The sequence below is a fragment of the Crotalus tigris genome, unplaced genomic scaffold, assembly GCF_016545835.1.
Source record: "Crotalus tigris isolate CLP2741 ecotype Arizona unplaced genomic scaffold, ASM1654583v1 scf7180000018498.346397, whole genome shotgun sequence".
Lineage (NCBI taxonomy): Eukaryota > Metazoa > Chordata > Lepidosauria > Squamata > Viperidae > Crotalus > Crotalus tigris.
This window is the reverse complement of record NW_024097041.1, coordinates 254,218-272,953: the sequence shown is the minus strand read 5'-3', so window position 1 is coordinate 272,953 and position 18,736 is coordinate 254,218. Positions and strand designations below refer to the sequence as shown.

Sequence of the window (18,736 nt, the reverse complement as noted above, 5' to 3'; positions counted from 1 at the left end):
GGAAGAAGAAATAAAATTGGAATAATTTCTCTTCCAGCAGAATGAGGGTTAGCAGATATAAAACAGATTTTAAAAAATTAAAAAAAAAACATTTTTAGCGCAGTCAATTGAGCATCTACCTAGCAACAAATGCTCATTTAAAAAACAGATGATTATTAGCTGTTCAAGTACAGTCTCCTTCATGTTGAGCCTGATGTTTGGTGATTTTGTAGACTTGTTCACACATCCATGCAGTTTTTTTGGCATTAGTAGGGAAGCTGTGCCTTCTTTCTGGATTTATTTTTTAAATTTTTCATCTGTGCTCCAGTCCTTGGATTTATAGTTTCCCATCCAGATGCTAACCAAGTGAGGTCCTACTTAACTTCTGAACTCCAACATGATTGATCAACATCACTGATGTTAACAGAATAACAGAGTTAGAAGACCTTGGAGGTCTTCTAGTCCAACCCCCTGCTCAAGCAGGAAACCCTATACCATTCCAGACAAATGGCTGTCCAGTCTCTTCTTAAAAACCTCCAATGATGAAGCACCCACAACTTCAGGAGGCAAGCCGTTCCACTGATTAATTGTGCTAACTATCAGGAAAATTCAGCTTAATTTTAGGTTGGTTCTCTCCTTGACTAGTGCTATTAGAGCCGTGGTGGTGCAGTGGTTAGACTGTAACACTGCAGGCTAACTCTGCTCATATTGCCAGCAGTTCAATCCTGACCAACTCAAAGTTGACTCAGCCTTCCATCCTTCCAAGGTTGGTAAAATGAGACCCAGATTGTTGGGGGAGGCAATATGCTGACTTTATAAACCGCTTTGAGAGGGCTGTAAAGCACTGTGAAGCCGTATACAAGTCTAAGTGCTAAGTCTAAGTGCTATTGCTCATGCTATTGCTATTATAATTACTATTGTTTGAAGATAATGATGATGATGATGACAATGATGGCGTTACAAACTTACATAGAATAATGGTTACTGTACAGGTAGTCCTTGACTTACAATCGGTTGGTTAGCAACCTTTCACATTTCCAACGAATCTATTTGGGGGTTACTAATGACCTGGATTCAGATTTCTGAGTTGATATTCCCCATGTGACCACACTTCAGGCAAATGGCAACTAAGCTCCATGCATGGCCATTTGCAGTGTCCCATAATCGCATGCCAGCAATATTGGGCCCATAGTCGACCTTTGGTTTGTTTAACAACTGAGATACGTACTAAACCACCGCTGCAAAAAAGGTCATAACATTACGATCATCGTGACTTATGACTGTAATGGGCAGTCTCCATTATGGGCAGTCTGCATAACTCGAGGACCACCTGCGCTGAAATTATTGACCTGGAATTAGGAGACAGTATAGGAAGTATCCCTTGTGAATATGTGCAGATGGCCCTGCTGTCTTTGGGCACTTGCAGAGTCATGGATGCAGGGTCATGAAAGGACAGCAAGGAAAACACCCAATGTCCTAACCCACCCGGGAACATACAATGTCTTTAGGGAAACACCCAAAAGGGAACATTTTTAGCCCCTTCTGCTTTCTCCCTTCTTATCTGCAATGTGCCAGCCTCACTGGGTGAAATTTTCATCATATGTGTGTCAGCTTTGCTGCGTGGATTGCTTATGTAATCAGAAAGAATAAATACAAGGATTGCTTGTCATTCGGGGCTTCTCTCTTTTAGACGAGCCCGTCTTTGTTCAGCTGAATAAAAATGTAAAGCTGAAAGGCAACTTCTGGTTTTCCTGTACTTTTTTTTTTTATCAAGCAAAACCCCAGAGCCTGCACAGCAAAATCTTTAAAAAGATGCATAATAATTCAGTCCATAAGGAATCGCCTTTATTTAGAGCTCTCATTGAATTTTTAGATTATATTCCACGGCTATGTCTGCACAGTACTACATTCCAGTTATCCAAGTGCAGAAATAATATTGTGGATTGGTTTAGAATAGAGGAGATGCTGGTATTTTCCCTTTTTTTTTTTGCCAAGAGATGTCAATTACACAGTCTCCTAGGAGTTGTTCTATGGTTGTGCATGATGTGTATGTAAGTATCTGTCTGTTTACATGCTAGCTGTCAGAAACCTTATGCCTTGATTCATCCCAAGAGGAAGAAAAATTCCCTGGAGTGCAAGAAGGAGAGAAGGTTTGCTTCCCTAGATAAATTCAGTTTGATGTAGCGGAGGCCATGTTTAAATTTGATTTTTTTTTTCCCCGACCAAAGAAAGGGGTATTTTTTGAGAGGGAACTGTTAACATTGATTCAAAACCATTTCCGTGTTTGTGTTGCAGGCAACTACACTTTGAGGGTTGACTGTACTCCTCTTCTGAACCAACTGGTGTATAATTTGACAAAAGAGGTACAGTTGGACAATGCACAACAATGGGAGAAATATTTTGTTTTGTTTCGAAGCAGGAATGAAAGCACCACCAATTCCAGATGTTCCTTGATGGTTCAGAAGAACCAACATCCAGAGTGTTTCGTTATTCTGGGATGCAGAGGAAATTAAACTCAGGCAGGGCAAGTAGAGGAAGGCCAGTTCACATTGCCCCCCCATCCTCCTCTCCACAAGCCCCCTTCTCTTCTGGCACTGATGATGTTCCCTACATGGGTCATGAAAGATCTGCAAGAAAATAGCCAAGATCAGAGCGCACCAAGGACACTACAGTCGTTGTCCTCCGCCTCTTCTTCTTCCTCTTCCTCTTCCTCCTCCTCCTCCATCCCAATCTTAAGCAAAAACAAACTACAAATGTTGGCTATGCCCACTGTATGGTAACATCATTTTTATAGCAATAGCATTTAGGCTTATATACCACCCCATAGCACTTTATAGCACTCACTGGGTGGTTTACAATGTCAGCCTATTGCCCCCAACAATCTTGGCCCTCATTTTACTGAGCTCAGAAGGATGAAACGCTGAGTCAGCCTTGAGGCAGTCAGGATCAAACTCCAGGCTGTGGGCAGAATTTGCCTGCAATACTGCACTTTGACCACTGCACCACACAGGGCTCAATGCACAGAGGTTCCAATATTAGTTTGTGGAACGTACATATAATCAAGGTCACACAATAAAAACTGTACCGTGTAGTAAAAGCACCTGCTTTATTTTTGGCTGTTGCTTTCGATAACACTTCTTGTTATATCAACTTATTGTTAAGTTTGTAACCCAGAAGAATGTCTTGGTTGTGCTGGGTAAACCTTCAAACCAACTAACAAATCAACCAGCTTGAATGTAGAGCATTTAAAATGCTTAAAGAACTAACAGTATGGGTGATAGATCAAGTTCCATTTCCTACACAGGTCTCGAGTCCTGATGAAGGATATGAAGGAAAATCTCTCTATGAGAGTTGGCTTGAGAAGGATCCTTCCAGCGAAAATAATCAGCGACCCAGGTAGGTTATGCTCTCTTGTTGTCTACATTTTATTTGCACGCCTGCCCTGGGGACCTTTGCACACATGGGAGAACTACTGTAGCTTTTATATCTGCTGCATAACTGTAAAAGCAGTGTGTTTCTATTCCCACATTGACCAGAATCTTGTTCTGTCCCAGCCTACGTGAGTCCTTGTTAAGCTCACAAGGAGAACCCCTCTTCCAACAAGCAGGCTGGAACCGCAGGAAAAAAACCAATCCCCTTTTATTATTCACAGACCTGAGCAAAATGTCCAAGGCAAACAAACACAGTTCACAGAAACTCAATCCTCAATACAAACGGTTGCCTTTGGCAACCAGCACCTGCCACACCTTCCCTTTTATTATGCAGCCAAGGCGTGGCTTCCTAATGCCTTCTCCTTTGCCTTTGGAGCCGCCCCATTGCATTCCTCTGTCCTACTCGCTTCTCTTGCCTGCGCTTTTGTGCATCCTGGATGTTTCCCAACTGTGATTCATCATTGTCCAACTCAGGCTCCCAGCAGAGCTGTGTCTCAGCCTGAGCGCGAGTAGAGGGGCCAGGCTCCTCGTCAGACTAAAAGTCTTGGAGCTCCTCAGAGTCTTCCTCTGACTCTGATGTCACTCCAGGCCCCTCCTCTTCCTCCTCTGATTCCTCAGACTCAGCTGCCGGGTCCACTGGCTGGCGAGGAATCAGAACAGGTCTTGGAACACACTAGGCTAGGACCCTAATGGAGCTGCATCAGAGCCTGGTGTTCTTGATGATGATCAGGATAATATGTGTAAGTTCAGATAGTCCTTGACTTACGACAGGCTGTTTAGTGACCGTTCAAAGTTACATGGGACTGGAAAAAATGACCTATGACCATTTTTCACACTTATGACCATTGCAGCATCCCCCAAATCACGTAATTTACATTCAGATGCTTGATAAGTGGTTCATATTTATGACGGTTGTGGCGTCCCAGGACTATCTGATCACCTTTTGCGAACTTCTTGCATGCAAAGTCAATGGGGAGGCCAGATTCACTTAACAACCGTTACACTAATTTAACAACTACAATGATTCACTTAACAAACGTGACAAGAGAAGTCATAAAATGGAGCAAAACTCACTTAACCAATTTCTCACTTAGCAACATAAATTTGGGGCTCAGTTGTGGTCATAAGTCGAGGACTACCTGTCCTCATACAATCATTCATTTGGTGACCATTTGAAGTTACAACAGCACTAAAAAAAAAGTTACTGCTGACCAGTCCTCACATTTACCATCGTCACAGCATTCCCATGGTTACATGACCAAAATTTGGACGCTTGGCAACTGGTGAGTCAGCATATTGCCCCCCCCCCAATAATCTGAGTGCTCATTTTACTGACCTCGGGAGGATGGAAGGCTGAGTCAACCTTGAGCCAGTCAGGCTCAAACTCTAGACTCTGGGCAGAGTTGACCTGCAATACTGCATTCTAACCACTAGGCCTCCACGACTCATCTCAGAATTATGTGATCACCTTCTCAGCTGGCATCTGATGAGCACAGTCAATGAGGGAAGTTGGATTCACTTAACAACTGCATGATTCACTTAGAAACTGTAGTGATTTAGCTTAATACATGTGGCACAAAAGAGAAAAAAACAATCAGGCATGGCTCTTTAACAACCACCTTGTTTAGCAACAGAGATTCTGGTCCCAATTGTGGTTGTAAGTCAGGACTACTATAATATGCTGCTGAATGCTTCCACAGGAAAACCTAGCCATTGTTTCAGCATGTTGTAAGGACTAGGTCCGGGGTAGGCAACCTTGGCTCTTTTATGACTCGTGGACTTCAACTCCCAGAATTCCTGAGCCAGCCATGCTGAGGGGACAGGGAGAGGTTTCCAAGCTGAGCCATGCTGGCTCAGGAATTCTGGGAATTGAAGTCCACGGGTCAGAAAGCGGCCTAGGCCTAGGCCAGGGGTAGGCAACCTTGGCTCTTTTATGACTCGTGGACTTCAACTCCCAGAATTCCTGAGCCAGCCATGCTGAGGGGAAAGGGAGAGGTTTCCAAGCTGAGCCATGCTGGCTCAGGAATTCTGAGAGTTGAAGTCCACGAGTCATAAAAGAGCCAAGGTTGCCTACCCCTGGACTAGGTAATCATGTTAAGCTCTAAAACGGTTCATTTGTTAAAATATCTCCTGCTGTGCAAATATAGCAACTGTCGACTGTTAATCTGAATTTTAGGTGAAGCCTCCCGTTATATTGTTCCCCAGTTCTGAACTCAGGCAGTGCACCAGGACTTTTCCAATTCGATAGCTGGGTCACAGAGATCTTTTGGGGTTGAACTGGGCAGGAATCCAGGGTTAGAGAAATTTGTTGAGCTTCAGTTAGTCTTATGATATGGTTCACTTGTGAGATATGGGAAATTCAGATTACCTTCTCCTGCCCTCCCCCTTTTTATTTGAAGAGTTTTAAGAGGGAAAAGAAATGCTTTAAGCTTTAAGACCAAAATCAGGTTGCTTCCTCAGATTGGTCTATTTTTTTTCTAATTTGAAGTTAGGGGGCAAAATGAGTGACTTCAGCTCCAAAGCACAATGTCACCAGCCATGCTCCAGGTTTCTTAACTGGCTCAGTATAACTACCATTTTGTTTTAAATGCACACCACCGTCTTGGGAACACCACCACACTACTTAACCAATCAGCAAAGATCCATTCTTTTTATCCCCAATATAAAAGTGCCAAATATTACAAGAAGATTGAATTTTGAATTATCCTCTTCCTTCTCCTATCTGGCCAGGATCAACAAGCTTGGATCGGGAAGTGATTTTGAAGTTTTCTTTCAAAGACTAGGGATTGCGTCTGGCAGAGTCCGTTACACTAAAAACCGGGTAAGCCGAACTGCTTGTTTGGAAGCTGTTACCCAAGAGCAGTCGATATATTTATATATTTATCGGTGAATCTATTTCTTAGCTGCTTGAATCATTGAAGCAACTCTTTAAGTCAGTGGTTCTCAACCTGTAGGTCGGGACTCCATTTGGGGTCGAACAACCATTTCATGGGGGTCGCCAAACAATGCAGTCCGCCATTTTTTCCCCCTTTTCCTTAGCTGTGCTACTCCCTTTTATTCTATTGGCTTTTGAAAGCCAATAGAATAGACTCTCTTGAATAGAGTCTAATTCTATTGGCTTTCAAAAGCCAATAGGAATTGTCCAGGCTGTCTCTGCCCTGCTGAGCCCGGCAAAAGTCCCATTCTGCAAACGGTGCTGCACCAGTTGAGTAGTCCTCGACTTACGACCAGTTGAGTAGTCCTCGACTTACGACCGGTTGGGGGGTCGCGGCATTAAAAAGGTTGAGAACCACTGCTTTAAGTGATATACAGGGAGTAGAGATTAAAAACAGAAATGTAGTACTATAAAGAAGCAAGCGTGTGAAACCACATTGGGGAAGAAGGATTCCATAAAACCTAGAACTGAGGAGAAACTTCCTGACAGCGAGAACAATTAATCAGTGGAACAGCTTCCCTTCAGAAGATGTAGGTAGTCCATCACTGGAGGTTTTCAAGAAGACATTGAACACCCATTTGACTGGAATGGTCAAGGGTCTCCTGCTTGAGCATCTGGTTGGACTAGAAGATCTCCAAGGGTCCCTTCCAACTCCGATATTCTGTGTTGTAAAACAGTCACCAAAAAGGGGGTTATGAATCACTCTGCCCCAGAGCTTGGTAGAACAGCCAAAGCTTTAGGCTCTTCTAAGGCAAGAGGAATCAGGACCATGTAGATGTTGGAGGATGGGGCAGGAGAAGACACTTCTCTAACATTTATTTATTAAATATTATTAATTTATTTATTAAGTTTACTTGCCACCAATCAAACCATTGGAGCAACTCTGGGCAGCTTACAAAACGATAAAAAAGATAAAAGATAAAAATAGTTAAAATTAATAAAAATTAAATAGAGACTAAAACAGCAATAGCTCTTAGGCTTCTATACTGCCACATAGTGCTTTACAGCACTCTCTAAGTGGTTTACAGAGTCAGCATATTTGCCCCCAGCAATCTGGGTCCTCAGTCAATGTTGAGCCCCTGAGTCGAACTCCAGACTGTGGGCAGAGTTTGCCTGCATTCCAACCACTGTGCCACTACAGCTCCTAGATGGGATGGAAACAAGGTTTCTCTCTTACTCCATCAACCACCTCCAGCATAGGGTACCAGGTTTTAAGGCCCTTCCAGAAGGATAGAAAGGTGGGCATGGATTTCCTCTCTGGTGGCAAGATGTTCCAAAGGGAGGGTACCACAGTGGAAAAGACTCTTCTCCTATAGCCTTCCAGTCAAAATTCCTTGATTGACAGGGTTCGTAGCAAGCTCCTTCTTCTGTACAGGCCAATCCCATCTTGCAAGGTGGCATTATTTCATTGGTGATTTTACACATCCATAGCAAATAGCAAGACTGAATCTGACTTGATGACGCCTTTATTTTTGAAAAGTTGAATAAACGGCCAAGAGGCTCTGCAAAGTAATTACATTCTGGAGAGCCTCTAAAAATGGCTTCCTCAGAGCTAAGTTGATCTAAAGTACATCGAAACCTTGCTTTAATCGAATATCCATCGCTCCCAACTGTCAATTTCTATGAGTGTACTTCATCACAGTGATCTACACCTTTTGTAGAAGGTCCTTCTACAAATGTCATAAGCTGGACAAATCATGTCATTTGTATCCTTTGCATAATGCCATAATTCCACAAGTGGTATAAATCACCCTGGATGCTTTAAATTGAAATAAAATTAATGTAAAGTCCTGATTATTTGGGAAGCTGTGGACTTACCTCTTGGTGTTTTTTTTTTGTGTGTGTAACATTTTTATTATTTTTTCCATACAATTCAATAGCACTTATTCAACAATGTGTTGTCTGAGTTTATCATTCACTAATACAAATTTAATTTCTAATCCTTTATTCTTTTCTCCAGCCATTGATAAAACAAGTCCCAAGTCTGATAGTATTCTGTTTCTTTTTTTCTTTCAACCTCATAGTAAGTCTGTCCATTTCTGCACATTCTAATATTTTTTTAATTATTTCTTCCTCTGATGGTATTTCTTCCTTTTTGCAATATTGTGTGAATATGATTCTTGCTGCTGTTATCACATGTAAAATCAAATATATACTTTGTTTATCAATCTTTTTTGGCATAATACCTAATAAAAAAAAGTTCAGGTTTAAAATCTACATGTTTCCCCAACATCTTTTTTAGCCAAGTATGTATTTTTCCCAGTACCTCTTTGCTTTAACACATGTCCACCATACGTGATAATAAGTACCTGACTTATGTTTACATTTCCAACAACTATCTGAGGACCTACCTCTTGGTTTTGAAGAGATGTCTGGATGGAAATTTGAAACTTTTGCAGCTGAATATGGACTTCATTTTGCTGACTCATTTAATTTTTTTTTTTGACAGAAAATGGACAAATACAGTAATTATCCGGTCTACCACACTACCTATGAGACTTTTGAACTGGTCAAGCAGTTTTACGATCCCTCTTTCCAGAAGCAGCTGACTGTGGCTCAAATACGGGCAGGCTTGGTCTACGAGCTTTCTGATTCCCCAGTCCTTCCTTTCCACTGTCAGGATTATGCAGAAGCTTTGAGAGTCTATGCCAACGAAATCTATGACCAGGCCAACAAACACAAAGCAGAACTTGACAAGTACAAAGTTTCATTTGGTGAGGCTTCTCTTGAACGTAACTCGGAATCCATAAATTTATGCTTGAGCTTTCTATTGACTATCATTCAGTCCACCAAAGATAAAATCATAGAATCTTTTTTTTAACAAAAATAAAATACAAAACAAAAAGAACAAGAACAGAAAAACAAACACTGGTAGCGAAAAGAAAAAAAAATCTTGTGTATAAAAAAAGGAAAAAGAAAAAAAACCCCAAATGTCATATAAATCTAATATTAAACATAAAGAATCCACCCCAGCTGCATGCAGAAAAACAAACAAACAAAACTAATAGGTTCTCTTCCCCTGATATGATGGGTCTACAAATAGTAATAAACTTTTCCATCCATAGTTATCAAAAATGCTGTATAAAATAAACAAATATTGCAGATGTGGAAATCTAATAAGCAAATTGATCCAACATCTAATCATATTCTATTCTATTCTATTCTATTCTATTCTATTCTATTCTATTCTATTCTATTCTATTCTATTCTATTCTATCCTATCCTATCCTATCCTATCCTATCCCCATTCTCTATTCTGTTCTATTCCATTCCATTCTATTTACCTACATACACACACACACACACACGCGCACACACACACACACGTAAAGAAAGTAGTCAGTAGGTTAACGCAAACCTATGTTATTCTAATCTTCAAATCCCTCTGCCAACCATCTGTTATTGTATTTAACACATAGAGAGTCTACAGAATCATAGAATCTGAAGGATTTTTAAATGCCATTTAATTAGTTCCTATGTTTGGCAAAGGAAATGTGATGCCAAGGTTGCTGAGGGGAAAAAAATCCAGAAAAATATCGCCCCCCCAACCCCGCCCATACATCCCTATAGGAAGGTCTGTTGGGCAGGGGACTCAAAACAGTGCCAGCTCCTCCATCCTGAGCCCCCCTCCCTCTTCTTGGTCATGTGACCCAAGACAGAGTTAGTTTGATGGTGTTAAAATGAATTTCAGAAGTGGCGCGAGACCATCTTTCTCTATCTTGTTTAAACTCTTCTTGCAACTCTTCTGTTCGTAGATGCCATTTTTTCTGCCGTGAATCATTTTGCAGCTGTAGCAACAGATTTTCACCGCAGGCTTTCCCAGCTTGACATGAATAAGTAAGTTTAATATTTCTGGAAAAGTTAATGCAGCTTTATAGGTGTTATTGATAATCATTTATTCCTTCAAGTTTAGGAGAAAGCTTTGCTTACACATCACAGTGCTTCAGCACTGTGTAATATAGACTTTCAACTCCCAGAATTCATGGGTGCGTAGGGAATTCTGGGAGTTGAAGTCTACCCCATCCTAAAGTTGTCAAAGTTGAGAAACATTAAAGAAGTGGGAGTCAAGCTATTCTCCAAAGTGCCTGAAGGCAGGACAAGAAGCAATGGATGGAAACTAATCAAGAAGAGAAGCAATCTGGAACTGAGGAGAAACTTCCTGAAAGTTAGAACAATTAATCAGTGGAACAACCTGCCTCCAGAAGCGGTGAATGCTCCAACACTGGAGGTTCTTAAGAAGGACAGCCATTTGTCTGAAATGGTATAGAGCAGTGGTTCTCAACCTGTGGGTCGGGACCCCATTTGGGGTCGAATGACCATTTCACGGGGGTCGCCAAACCATGCTGTCCGCCATTTTTTCCCCTTTTCCCTAGCTGTCCTACTCCCTCTTATTGGTGGCCACACCCACTTGGGGGTCACCACAACATGGGGAACTGTATTATGGGGTCACGGCATTAGAAAGGTTGAGAACCACTGGTATAGAGTTTCCTGCCTGAGCAGGGGGTTGGACTAGATGACCTCGAAGGTCCCTTCCAATTCTGTTATTCTGTCTCCTATATTCCGTCTCCTGATACTTTCCTCTGTGTTCTATCTTCTACAGTCCCATTGCTGTACGGAGCATGAATGATCAGCTGATGTATCTAGAGAGAGCTTTCATTGATCCTCTTGGTTTGCCAGGCAGACCATTCTACAGGTAAAGCATTTGAGTACAGTAAGACTTTTTTTTTTTTTTGCCAAGGATGGCTTAGCAACTCTTGACTTTTTTTTTTTCCTGTGTCCAGGTTGTCCTCAACTGAGACAATTGTGAGTTTCTATTGCTAAGCTAGGTGGTTGTTCAGTGAACCGCACCCCATGTTGCAATCATTTTTTTCTCATGGTTGTTAAATGGGTCACTTTAGTTGTTTAGTGAATTATGAGGTCATTAAGCGAATCTGGCTTCCCTATTAACTTTGCTTGTCAGAAGCTGGCTGGCTAGTTTGCAAATAGCAACACCATTTAGACTTATATGTCACTTCATAGTACTTTACAGACCTCTCTAAGCGGTTTACAAAGTCACCATATCAAACCCACCCCAATAAGCTCGGTCCTCATTTTACTGATCTTGGAAGGATGGAAGGCTGAGTCAACCGTGAGCCGGTTAGAATCAAACTACAGGCAGTGGGCAGAGTCAGCCTGCAATGCTGCATTCTAACCACTGCGCCACCATGGCTCAAATAGCGAACACACCGGTAACCAAATGCCCACATTTTAATCACATGATTGTGGGGAAGCTGCCATGGTCCTAATGTGAGAACTGGTCATGTCATTTTTTTTCAGTGCTGTTGTAATTTCGAACAGTTGTTCAACAAATAGTTGTATTCAAAAGTCAACCTGCCCAGAACATTTGCACTTGGAAGAAAATAGATTTTCTTGGTAGAAGAATCAGTAGTGAAACAAAGGTGGATTTTCCCCATTCAATTGGCAAAACAATAGCAATAGAACTAAGACTTATATACCACTTCATAGTGCTTTACAGCCCTCTCTAAGCGGTTTATTGCCCCCAATAATTTAGGTCCTCAGTTTATCAAACCTGGACTGATGGAAGGCTGAGTCAACCTTGAGTCGGTCAGAATCAAACTCCTGGCTGTGGGCAGAGTTAGCTTGCAATACTGCATTCTAACCACTGCGCCATCACAACTTCAGTAAAATATAGTTCCTCCTGTGAGGTGTAAGCAGTGGTGAGATTCAAATATGTGAACAACCGGTTCTCTGTGTGGATGCCACTTCCGGAAGTCCATTCTGGGCCTGGGCAACAAAAAATTAGCTACTGGTTCTACCGAAGTGGTGCAAACTGGCTGAATCTCACCACTGATGGACATTTCCCTTTGTGAAATTCTTGCTGATGCAAGAATTTGCATCAGAAAACAGCTACCGTATATTGTTCTGTTTGTTATATAAGGTGAAGTTATTTTTTGTTTTTTTAAAGATCTTTTGATTTCAGGCAGCTTTGTTAAGGATCTGTTTTAAGGCTGTCCTGTTGTTTTCTTACGCTCTGCAAGCTTTCGCAGAAGGCACTTTTTAAAAGCCTGACATTTAGAGTTAAGATTATTATCTGGCACAACGTCTCAAAGGTGCTTTTCAAAAGCCAATTGGCTTCAGTTTTGGTCAGTTTGTGCAACTTTGCTTATTTTTATTTTTTTTTGCCTCTACAGACACATTGTTTTTGCTCCAAGCAGTCGCAACAAATATGCAGGCATGTCCTTCCCAGGAATCTACGATGCTCTTTTTGATATCGGCAGCAGGACAGATCCACACAAAGCTTGGAAGGAAGTCAAGAGGCAGATCGCTGTTGCAGCCTTCACGCTGCAGGCCGCTGCAGGGACTCTGGAAGAGTCTTACAAGACAACGACAGCAGAATAGAAGCAGCTATTTGATTTGTATGGCCGGAAAATTTATATTATGTGGGCAATTTTACAATCCCAGCACGTTCATGGTAATGCAGCTTCCAATAGGGTGATTTTGAACACTGAGCAAGTGGGGGAATGAAAATTTGAAATCCACCTTTACTCCAATACAGGTAGTCCTTGACTTATGACCGCAACTGGGATCAGAATTTTTGTTGCTAAGCAAAGCGGTTGTCGAGTAAATCACACCCAATTTTTATATTTTTGGCAGTGGTGGTGATCTCAAAGGTGCTTTTTCAAGAGGCAACTGGACTTTCTTGTTTTTCTTTGAAGATGTTTCGCTTCTCATCTGAGAAGCTTCTTCAGTTCTGAGCTGAGGAAGCTTCTTGGATGAGAAGTGAAACGTCTTCAAAGAAAAACCAATAATAATAATAATAATAAAGTTGGAAGGGACCTTGGAGTTATCTAGTCCAACATCCTGCTCAGGCAGGTAACCCTATACCAGTGGTTCTCAACCTTTTTAATGCCGTGACCCCCCCACCGGTCGTAAGTCGAGGACTACTCAACCGGTCGTAAGTCAAGGACTACTCAACTGGTGCAGCACCGTTTGCAGAATGGGACTTTTGGCAGGCTCAGCAGGGAAGAGACAATGGACATTTCCTATTGGCTTTTGAAAGCCAATAGAATTAGACTCTATTCAAGAGAGTCTATTCTATTGGCTTTCAAAAGCCAATAGAATAAAAGGGAGTAGCACAACTAAGGAAAAGGGGGGAAAAATGGCGGACTGCGTTGTTTGGCGACCCCCGTGAAATGGTCGTTCAACCCCAAATGGGGTCTCGACCCACAGGGTGAGAACCACTGCACTAGACCATTTCAGACAAATGGCTGTCCAATCTCTTCTTAAAAACTTCTGGAGGCAGGTTGTTCTGCTGGTTAATTGAAAGTCCAGTTGCCTCTTGAAAAAGCACCTTTGGGACAACCATGACCTGGAGGACTGAGAATCTCTATAGACACAATGGTTATTAAGCAAATAATTGTAGTTGCTTAGTGCAGTGTTTCCCAAACTTGACAATTTTAAGGCATGAGGACTTCAACTCCCAGAATTCCACAGCCAGCATTGCTGGGAGTTGAAGTCCACATGCCTTAAAATTGTCAAGTTTGGGAAACACTGGCTTAGTGAATCAAAGGGTAGTTAAACAAATATGGTCTGCCCCATTGCCTTCTTTGTCAGAAACTGGCTGGGAAAGCCACAAATGGCAATTACAGGAACACAGCACCCTGTAATTGTTGTAAATTCATGCCAACTGCTCAAATTTTGATCACGTGACCGTGGGGACCCTGCAACGTTCGTGAGAGGACCGACTGCAAGTCACTTTTTTTCAGCTTTGCTCTGACTTTGAACTGTTGCTCAATGAACGGTTGTTAAGTCAAGGACTATCTGCATTTAGTTGCTTAAGGCAGTCCCAAACATCTAGCTTCAACTGATCAAGCCTAGGGATGTCAACATTGCTCTGTCCCAAAAAATTGGCCTGTGAACGGGATAGCTGATTTCAGACTGGCTGCTTTGGTGTTTTGGATTATGCGCAAAATACAACGAAGCTGTTTCTGCTCATTGCATGAAACAAAATATAGCTGTTTTCTTCTGAGCACAAATGATGAAGATAGAAGTGGTGGGGTGGTGGGAAAGACACGAAATTGTTGGCTGAGTGGAAGATACGTAACAGTAGCAGTAGCAGAAGTACTGGAGAGAAGACTCTTGAAAGATCTGGGGGCAGGCAAGGGAGCGGGACATACTAGAATGGGTCATCCCTGATGGCAGCTAAAGAGAGAGGCTGTTTGGAAAATTTGGAGCGATGGATTATGCAGCTCAGGAAGCCCATGGTGACGAGGGAGAGGTGGGAATGTCCCTCAAAAGGCAACTTTATTTTTCCTTGAAGACATTTCACTTCTCATCCAAGAAGCTTCTTCAGTTCTGACTGAATGGTGGAGAACGGAAGGATTTATGTTCCTTGCAGTCATCCAGTCCTTAGCACTCTCTCTGAGAATCGTTGAAGCCAATTGGAGGTTTATCCGTGCCCTGGGGTTCACCTGAATAGTGCAAATGGGCGTGGAACCTTCTTGGAACTGCTGAAAGGACTGTGTTGTAAACGGGAGACAGGTGGTGTCCCTCCCGCTGTGTATCAATTTTATTGTACATGGGTTCTTTGACCCATTTCTGGACAGAGAAGACGATTGGCTTGAAAGAGATCAAAGAGGCCATCTTATGTTAAGATTGAGCCGCCCTCTCTCAATATCTATCTACTATTTACAACAATCTTTTCAGTAATTCCAGAACGTCCCACCCACATTTGCACTATTCAGGTGAGCCCCAGGGCACAGATAAACCCCCAAGTGGCCTCAACGATTCTCAGAGAGAGGGCTAAGGACCGGATGACTGCAAGGAGCATAAATACTTCCGTTCTCCACCATTCAGTCGGAACTGAAGAAGCTTCTTGGACGAGGAGCGAAACGTCTTCAAGGAAAAAGAAAGGAAGTCCAGTTGCCTTTTGAAAACAACTATGACTGGTTGGATGGCTGGGAATCTCCACAGAGAGGTGCTTATGTGCACAGCCTTGCCCTACTTGCCCTAGAGCAGGGGTAGGCAACTTTGGCTCTTTTATGACTCGTGGACTTCAACTCCCAGAATTCCTGAGCCAGCCATGCTGAGGGGAGAGTGAGAAGTTTCCAAGCTGATCTATGCTGGCTCAGGAATTCTGGGAGTTGACGTCCACGAGTCATAAAAGAGCCAAGGTTGCCTAACCCTGCCCTAGGCCGTTTTATGACTCGTGGACTTCAACTTCCAGAATTCCTGAGCCAGCCAGGCTGAGGGGAGAGTGAGACGTTTTCAAGCTAAGCCATGCTGGCTCAGGAATTCTGGGAGTTGAAGTCCACGAGTCATAAAAGAGCCAAGGTTGCCTACCCCTGATCTAGAGATTGGGCTTGACCTGAAACGTGGAACAAGTCCCTTTTTGAGAGAGAGAGAGAGATGGGCAGCTCAGAAGTGTGAAATAACAAACAACTGAAAGTGTTGTGGGATTTCGTTCTCCCAAATCAGCAGTTGACTTGAAGGTTTCAGCAGGGCCTCTGGAATGCAACACTGGTAGTCTTCAACTTTAACAGAGTCCAGAAGTATGATTGTAAGTCATTGTGGGTGTAAGTTGAGGCATCCCATGACTGGATTTGAAGCCATGACCAATTTTTACGATTAAACAAATGCTACAGTCATTAAGCAAATAGGGTTTTTTTTTCCTGAATGGGCGCTGGGAAATGGTAAAAATGGTAAAAAAAAAAGGTTGCAAATTGTGATTATGGCCCTAAAGTTGCCAAGCATCCAAAATGCAACCATGTGATACAAAGGATATGTGTGTGGCCACTATAACCCTGAAAACAGGTCATAAGTAGCTCTGGGGAGGTCTGCTGTAACTTCATTGTTAAGGACCAGTCATAAGTTTGAGGAGTATTTGTAGTTTATTCCATGTCAGATACAACACGTTTTTCATATCTTGTGTACATTCCCATGTCAAATGTCATCTACATGTTACCTCCAAACAGAGTGGGGTTCCCCCCCCAGCTTCTTAATAACATAGGGTTCAGCTTTCCTCCAAATGGTATTCTTCAGATATGTTGAGGCTACATTGCTCATTGAATACAACTAACATCAAACCAGGTTGAGAGAATGGGGTAGATTGATCCTCTGTGGAAGCTGATTTTGTTTTGAGAAATATATGCCTCAACTTTGCTTAAAGCGATCTCTCTCTATAAGTAGCAGTTGTTCCAGATATGATAAAAGCATTCTGTATGGGTCCTTCCATGGTATTAAATTGCCAACGGCTTTGATGAAAATTGTCAATAAAATACATCCTCTGCATTGTCATCTGCAAACTTACACAATCTAAGTCAGAATACTCAACTAATCTTTTATGGATCTGAGCAACCAGGTCTTCTTACATATAACAAATAAGTATACAAATAAATGAATAAAATATTCTCACAATTCTTCCCAAAAGGTAGAAATTAGGCACTAAACTGTTTATTTCAAAATTGATAAATAATATCTGAACGCATGAAACCAGAAACATCCTCCAATACAATTTAAAATGAACATCTATGCATAGGAAAAACCAAAAAATGATTTTTTTTTTGAAAAACCTAGTGTTCCAGACACCCTTCTTCATTTTTCATGCACAAGTGAAGTTCTTAGATAGGTATGAAAAAAAGTTAACAGCCACTGATTTTTTTTTTAAAAAATTCCCATGCTATAATTTAAAGCAAATATTTTTTATTAGTATACAGAATAGATTATTTTTTTTTCCCAAGGCAAAACCAGCAGTACTGACTGTGGAAATGATGACTTGGCTGTATAGCACTAATATCTGAATATAATTTGATCCCAATTTGAACATACTTTGCATTAAGAATGCCCATGCGTTTTACGTGGGAAAAAGTGATTCAACTCTAAACATGAAAATTGAGGCCTTGCAATTTAACACTCCAAGCTAAACGATTGATCAGCTTTTCTTGCCCAATAACAAGCATCCCCAACCTTTGCAACTTTAAGACTTGTGGACTTCAACTTCTAGAATTTCTCAGCCAGGAACTGAAGTCCACAAGCTGCTAAAGTTGGGGACTCCTGCAATAGGAGACTACAAAAATGGCAAAGAATGTTGGCAAGTCCCTTCAGGAATACACAATGGTGGGAAAGATTGCACATAATGAATCTATCCCTAAATAAGTATGAACCACAGAAGGCTGTGGAAATTGTTCACTCAAGTGCCACCTGCTTATTCTATGGGCAACAACAACAACAAAAACCAGGAAAGTTACAGTGGGGTAACTTAGTGGTTAAAAACCAGACTTTATCAAAGCAAGTAAATGAACACGCAATGACAATCTGGAGAGTGGAGAACTGTTCTCCAAAGGGGCCTGCAGCTATTGGTTTCAACTCTTGCTAGCACCGTTGTCTTTGAACAAAGCTATGCAATATGAATTGGACCCAAGTGTCATGCTCATGAAACAGGACAATGCTGGGAAGTAAAAATACACCGTTAACAAAGCGCAACCATTTGATATTCTGAGACTAAATTGATCTCTTGTTGGAAAATTGCCCTCCATAAACTTTTAAGTAGACAATTAGGATCAACTTGGATTTGTTGAACGGTCTCCACCAATTCTTACATGCTATTCTAAACCATGGCTTTGCCCTTGAAGGGCAAGTTGTTTTTTTTTTTTGGCTTTCAAATTTCAGAAGACGAGATTGTACTCACCATGCTCTACTTTGTCTGCAATTAAAGTTCTGCTTGACCTGTCTTTATGCAATTTGTCGTCTTGCTCAGAGGTCAAACCATAGGAAGTATCTATAATCACCAAAAGAATCTGCTGGCAGTGATTGAATGGCTTCTCCAGACACTTGAATGCAGGATACTTGTATTCAAGGGTGATTTGGGTAGTGTGGTGGCTTTTAGGCAGAAATTCAAACAAACAGATCATCCAGATCAGAAAAGCAGATGCTCCAGAGCTAACACTGGAGCACAAAGGACAGAAGAGGCAGATTCTGAAGATGTACGGTTTATTATTGTCTATCTTCTAGACCAGTGTTTCCCAACCTTGACAACTTTAAGATGTGTGGACTTCAATTCCCAGAATTCCCCAGCCAGCTATGCTGGCTGGGGAATTCTGGGAGTTGAAGTCCACACATCTTGTCAAGGTCTAGAAACTCTGTTCTAGACCAAGGTCCCCAACTTTTCCTGCTCTGTGGACCACCGGTGGTGAGGTAGGGAGAGGGGATGGTTTTGTGTGTGCACATGCCACTTGCACCAAGGCAGCATCGCACAGGCACACTTGCCTGCCACTTGTGGCCCCAGTTCCCAACAGGCCACGGCCTGGCACTGGGCTGCAGACTTGGGGCGCCTATCTTTTCCTAGAAAACGAAAGGCTGCTTTATTTTCCTCCAAAAACTGCCAGATTAAAAC

The 18,736-nt window shown here is 42.0% G+C and overlaps 1 protein-coding gene across 2 annotated transcripts in view; it reads left to right on the top strand.

Annotated features, from left to right (window-relative positions):
- The window catches only part of LOC120312430 (N-acetylated-alpha-linked acidic dipeptidase 2-like), a 43,346-nt gene extending 30,259 nt beyond the window's left edge, over nt 1–13,087 (top strand). For both annotated transcript variants that reach the window (XM_039353143.1, XM_039353144.1), the window contains 7 exons: nt 2,275–2,342; nt 3,284–3,375; nt 6,141–6,231; nt 8,795–9,059; nt 10,101–10,182; nt 10,946–11,038; nt 12,537–13,087. In XM_039353143.1, the coding sequence (XP_039209077.1) occupies nt 2,275–2,342; nt 3,284–3,375; nt 6,141–6,231; nt 8,795–9,059; nt 10,101–10,182; nt 10,946–11,038; nt 12,537–12,744 (899 nt within the window). In that variant the 3' untranslated portion in view covers nt 12,745–13,087. The remainder of the gene's footprint in view (nt 1–2,274; nt 2,343–3,283; nt 3,376–6,140; nt 6,232–8,794; nt 9,060–10,100; nt 10,183–10,945; nt 11,039–12,536) is intronic.
- The last annotated feature ends 5,649 nt before the right edge of the window (nt 13,088–18,736 follow it).